At 44.4% G+C, this 6216-nt stretch overlaps 2 protein-coding genes across 2 annotated transcripts; both read left to right on the forward strand.

Moving 5' to 3' along the window:
- The first annotated feature begins 586 nt into the window (after positions 1–586).
- On the forward strand, positions 587–3453 carry LOC125536396. The gene is made up of 5 exons (XM_048699609.1): positions 587–1863; positions 2746–2779; positions 2875–2952; positions 3039–3140; positions 3227–3453. The coding sequence occupies exons 1-5, from the start codon at positions 1756–1758 to the stop codon at positions 3451–3453; spliced, it is 549 nt and encodes a 182-aa protein (XP_048555566.1). The 5' UTR covers positions 587–1755.
- Positions 3452–5963, forward strand: LOC125537104. Its single transcript, XM_048700407.1, has 6 exons — positions 3452–3647; positions 3736–3828; positions 3911–4012; positions 4177–4640; positions 4727–4891; positions 5749–5963. The coding sequence occupies exons 1-4, from the start codon at positions 3612–3614 to the stop codon at positions 4594–4596; spliced, it is 651 nt and encodes a 216-aa protein (XP_048556364.1). The 5' UTR covers positions 3452–3611; the 3' UTR covers positions 4597–4640; positions 4727–4891; positions 5749–5963.
- The last annotated feature ends 253 nt before the right edge of the window (positions 5964–6216 follow it).

Here is a 6216-nt window from a genome sequence, read left to right on the forward strand (position 1 = left end):
GAAGGGGGCCAGGGATTTGGCGTTCGCTACAGCCGAGCACTAGGTATTGCCGCGCTACGACTCAGCTCCTCGCCGACCGGAGCGAGGTGCCGTCGCGGTCCGAGGCCGAGGGCCGCCACGAGCACCAGGCCGCCGCGCTCGGGGCGACGCTGCCCGCACCATCCCTGCGATGCGCCCACCTCCAACCCGGCGGCGATGGCGATGTCCGCGAGGCCCTGGGCGCGAGGGAGGCGATGGCGACCAGCTGAAGCGGCGGCGCCGTCATCCTACACCGGGAGGCGGGGCCTGGTGGCGCACGAGGCTGCGGGACGCGGAAGGGGGAGAAGCAATGGAGGTACTGACGGGCGCGGTGCTGTTCGAGGAGGCGGGGCGCGGAGGGAGAGAGTAGTGGAGGTGCTGACGCTGACGCCACGGCGCTTCATGGAGGTCAACTAGGAGGTGGACGAGGCCTTGCGGCTCGCAGCCGACCTGCTCGCCGATGCGCCAATAGGGATCTGCTCGCCGGCGGGGACGCCATTTTCTTCTAGTGATGTGCGGATGGTGAACTGCTCACCGGGATTCACCCCGAGCCCAGGTATTTCGCCGCCTCCTAGTAGCCGCCCGAGCTGTGCTCATGTGCCTTGCCGTTAGCTGAGCTCTCCTACTGCTACTGACCTGGGACGAGCACAACAGCAGAGCACATGCGTGCAGATTTAGTTAGAACAGGAAGTTTCGTCACAAAGAATGGTTCAGGTTCAGCTTAATGTACACTGAAACTTTGCACTTTTGTTGTACAGGGAGTTGGAGTATCAGGGATAGGATATGTGCATCGAGCAGATTTTAGATTTCTGGTTCACATGGGTACACATTGGGTACATCTTGACAATATTTTTTCTGGAATAGTTTCTTTTGAGCATGGCAAATTGTGTAGAACATGATATTTAGTACAATATGGCAAATTGGCAACTAGTGTGTAGTGTTTAGCACTGTTTAGTGTTGTTTGTCCTCCTGCGAGAATTATATTCAGTAATTTGCCATGGCATTTGTCCTCCTGTATTTAGTCTGTAGTGCAAATTTTGTAAACTTGCCATGTGATCAGTACATACAAACTCTAGCTTTGAAATGAATCATGAATCGGATTTTCTCTAGATTTTGCCATGAATCAAAAGTATATATTGTTGAACACTGCTTTGCCATGGCAAAAAGGATTTTATAGCTTTTGGCATGCCTCTAATATAGCTTTTTCCATGTCACCACTATAACTTTTGGCATGACATACACATATTTTTTTACCATGGCAAATTTGCTAATCTATTTGCCATGCCTCTAATATAGTTTTCGCCATGTCACCACTACAACTTTGGCCATGTTCACATGGAGTAGTAAAAAAACAAATTTGAGTTGATTGTAGAAATATGTGTTTGTTTCCCTTTTTTTGACTTTGTAGGATTGATGATGACCACATTAAGCATTGCAACTTTTAAGAGATTTGATTTTGCTTTTGTACTTACTACTGCAAATCCACCCAGGTAATTTTGCCATGTCAATTAACATGCAGTATGTTTGTGCCATGGCAAACATTTTACATCATGGCAAATTTGCATTCTTTTAAACAGAAAGAGTTACTTTCCCACCACCTAATTTAGGTGTACGCGCCAATATTTTTTAACCTCCCGCTAAAAGGTCCCAAATTAGCGTCTTTGTTCCCACCAAAAAATTAGCTTCCCGCTAAATACCTTCCTAACAACCCACGAATATATAATTCTAGACCAAACGATGGCGTCTTCATGGGCGATTGGATCTGAGCTCTCGTCTCGGTTCATCTGTGCTGCCGGCGTCATGACGGCGTCAACAGAACGAACCACATCAGGTGCACGGCGTCAGGTTAGTCCTCCTCCTGATCTCCTCCATCGCTGAAAAATCTAGTCCTCCTCAATCTCCCCCTCCTCCCTCTCCTCTGCGCCCGCATCTGTCCGGGATCAAACCCCCACAAGCTCCTCCTCGGTGCGCGGCTCTCTCGATCCCGATCCATTCAGAGGGGCTGCCCCTTCTCTCCTCCGCTCGCCGCTTGGCCGTAGAAAAGAAGTCAGGGCAGGGGACATGCCGCCGCCGGTGGCATTTTCCCATCGCGCCTCGATTTGGCTGCCTCGGCGGAGGCGCTCGCGGCCTGGAGGGTCGGTGCAGCGCCTCAACTTGGCCTGGAGGCTGGCCGCCATGGAGCTCGCCTCGGCCTTGAACTGGGGCTCGAGGGGGCCTCCCAGCCCGGTTCATGGCCGCAGCCGTCTTGGCTGTGCACGCCGGTGTTGTGACGTGGTGGCCAGGCGCTGGTTACTGCCTCACCCGACCCCAGCGTGCCCGAGATGCCTGCAGACCTCTCCACCATCTCTGCTCCTGGTTCGCTCTGTTTCCTCCTGGATGCCAAAGGGGGTCGTGAGCATTAGATTGGTTTTTGAACATTAGATCCATTAGATCCATTAACTGAAAGATATAGACGTACTCTGTATGTACAAAGCTAGCTAGCTAGCTAATACAAGCAGCTTAATTGATTGTTGTATGAGCAGCTTTGCCGCTGCATATCCAGGTTTAGTCATCCTCTGCATTGCATTTGATTCAGATTACCATAAGATGATTTTTAATAGATATTTGGTCTTACACGAGTCACATTGGATTTTTTTCCCTATAGATTCAGAGTAGTATTTTCATGTACCTATCACTGATACTTTGCCTTTCATGTCCATTCACATATGTCTGGTTTACCTACACAAGGGCACAATGATGAATTTTACGGAGGATGCTCCGGGTACACAACATCCTTACTTCATAATCACCTATCTGAATGGTGCAGAATATCAATACTTTGTTAATGCTAAGTCCCATGATTGTTTTTGTGTGCAGTAAAGAAAGGCTCTGTTCTCTTAACAAGGATGGAAAGTATAACGGCATACAAAAACCAACGTGGACAACCCAAATCTGGTAAATTGTTTAGCATTTGCTATAATGCATAAAATCTTGGTGTGGGTTAAATAGCTAAACCTTCAAGACTACAAAATCTTTTACAGGAACTCCAGAACAATCTAACATTCCAGTATCTGCTAATGACATGTGTTCCCTTGCTGAATGGCCATCCCATGCTCGCCGCAACCGTGCGCTACTACAGGATGGTACTTGCTTTCGTTTACATTTATGTCATCATTTTTACAATCTAATGCTGAGTAATACAATTTTTCTTGTATGATCTGGGCTATAGAAGCTGGTGGACAGAAGAAGAAAGGGCGAGGTGTTCTAAAAGGTTTTAAAGCATCTAAGAAGCGTTTTGCCAATGGATCTGCAAAGCTAAATATTACATTCTCTGAAAAATTGGGTGGTACAGTAGGAATGAACTATCGTTCGTTCAAGGATGACGTGGTAGTCATAATGAAAAGAAAGTTACCACTCATTGGAGTGAGGACGTGGTCGGACATTCACCCTGCCTAGAAGATACACCAGAAACAGAAGAAAAAGTTCTCAAAATTGCGAAAGAGAGATATAGAGGCTGGCGATCAACTCTAAGCTCCACTTACAAGGCATACAAAACAGATGCAGCTAGATTGGCTAATCTGCCAGAAGATTTACAACCAGAAGAGTGGGAATGGATGATTGAGTACTTTGGCACTTATTCAAAATTTCAGGTTATCTCTAAGATCACGGTTTGTCTATTATGTGTTAAGATCAAATGGCTAGTCTCACTGGTTATATCTGGTTTCAATGAATTGATAGGAACGCAGCCAAATGAACGCCGATAACCGTAAGAAACAGAAGACAAAACACATAATGGGATCAAAATCTTACTCGAAAGTTAGTTTTGAGAAGGTATGAGTCCAACTAAATATTTATGCCTTGCTGCTAAATATGGTGTCATGTTTCAAGCATCTCATTGTTATATTACTTGCAGAGAAACTTGGAAACTGGAGAAGAGCCAGATTGTATTGCTCTATGGGAACTCACCCACACAAACGATGGAACATGGTCTAACACAGATTCCCAGAAAGTTTACGTGAGTACACTGACTTTTGGTTATTCTATAGTTAGTCAATGATGTGAATTCGGCATGTTTCATCATCAGATGCGATTATTCATGCGTTGGACCGTGTTATTCTTGTTTCATCTTTTATAGTGTCAATATTGATGCTGCACCTATAATTGTTCCTTTCATTTTAGGACAAAGCACTTGAAGAGGTTAAAAACAAACAAGCTGAAACTGAAGGTCCACTTTCAAGTGAGCAGAAAAACAATATTTTCCAGACCGCTTGCAAAGACACTCTGGAATGCAAGTCATCGCAGCCTCGTGGGTACGGATACATGGCCAAAACTTCAACTAGTTCTGAAAAGTTCCGTATCCAGATTGAAGAGCAAGCTCGTGCTACAGCAGCCACCCAGGAGCGAAACTCTCAGCTCAGCCAGCAGGTCAATGACTTAGAAGATCAACTACAAGCTGAACGTGCTAACACACAAGAGAGGATTAACTTGGAGCGTGCTGAGAGAGAACAACTTGAGGAGAGGTTAAAAGAAGAGCGTGCTGAAAGGGAAAGATTGTTGCAAGAGGAGCGAACATCAAGGCTGGAATTGGAAAAAACATGATGGCAAAGTTTGTAGAATTGAGCAAACAGATGGGAACCCAACAGGTGATGGTGATTACAGTCATATGCTTCCGACCTTGTAAGATTTATGTTGCTTACTTGCATTGCTAAAAGTGCACTTCTATTTACAGGTGCCTACGAAGAGGGTTGACAAAGAAAATAGTAATCCAAACTTGCAAAATATTGTTTCACAGACATCTAGTCCTAATAAGACTCCAGGTTCAAGGCCGACTGCTATTTCTTCAAATGCGCTCATACAAGCTGCAACAAGGCAATCTCGAATGTTTAAAGCAATGGTAAGTCACAACCTTGCTTTCTCTTCATGTTCACCTGCATTTTATACGTCATTGGTCTTCATAATTAGCTAGCTGCTTCTTCTCTTTTACCATGTGTTGTTGCTGCATCGAGTCACAACTTCAACAAAAAACGAATATGTGATAGCTAGGGACATGAACTTAACTGAAACTATACATCTAGTCATAACTTAAATCAATAGCAGGAGCTTTTAGTAGATGTATGATCGGATGATGGTACCATTCTGTATGCACGAGCAGGATGTCATGATGATGCGCGTGATGCCTTTGCTGATGAGTCCACTGCAATGTCCCATGCAGTATCTCTTCCCGCTGATATAGGGGTTGTGAGGGTCATTTTTTAAATGGACTCGCAACTCCTGATGGAAGCACTTAATATCAATAAGGTGGACTCGTCGGCCTATGCTGCTGTTATTGAGGATACCAAGTACCCGCTCAAATTATGGTTTTCTTATTATGAAATAAATGTATGTTGTCGCTCGGCAAACTCTGTTTTTCATGCGCTTGCTAGACTTGATAGGATGTTAGAACCTAACTGGAATGGGGAGGCTGATGTACCAGCCCTTGTGGCTGCTCTGTGCTTTGGGTGATTCAGCCCAGCACTGTTAAGTTAAAAGCAATGTTTTTTTCTGAAAAAAAAACTTTTAGTAGATGTACTTGTGGTTATGCCTTAGCCATTCACACTTGTATAGTTGTTCTGATGCCTTAGTTACATGCTTGCTGACATAGTATTAGCTAGTTAGTCTAGCAATAGTTTTTAACAATGGAGCTGGCATAATTGTATGGCGTATGTTATGTTTGACTCATTAACTAGAACTTTTTTTATTTCTTGGTTGCAGGATCCAAAGAACTAGCTGGACTGGACTCTAGATCACGGGCAGTTTAGTCTTCGAAGTTAATTAGGATGGCTAAATTACATTTCAGTTTTATTTGATGGATATTTTCTATCAGAATTATGAATTGTATGAATCTACATATTATACGTATGGTTTTGAATATTGTAATTGAAAGCTTGTATTTTTTTACGGTTGCAATAGACTATTACCACAACCCACTTTTGGTTGCCACATGCTACCACCACTAAAAATATAGTGTTGCATCATATCTCAGTTGCTACGCCTATCTGTTTTGTTGCACTAGGATGTTGCAATGGAGCACTTTATATTGTTGTAATAGTTTGGCGCCACAAAAAATTTCATGATGCGATAACAGTTTGGCGCCACCAAAGTAAGTTTGTTGAAACAGAGCATCGCCACGGAAAGTTTAAATTGTCGCAATAATTTCTTGCTATTGTCACCATCAAAACA

Source organism: Triticum urartu, chromosome 2, assembly GCF_003073215.2.
Source record: "Triticum urartu cultivar G1812 chromosome 2, Tu2.1, whole genome shotgun sequence".
Taxonomy (NCBI): Eukaryota; Viridiplantae; Streptophyta; class Magnoliopsida; order Poales; family Poaceae; genus Triticum; species Triticum urartu.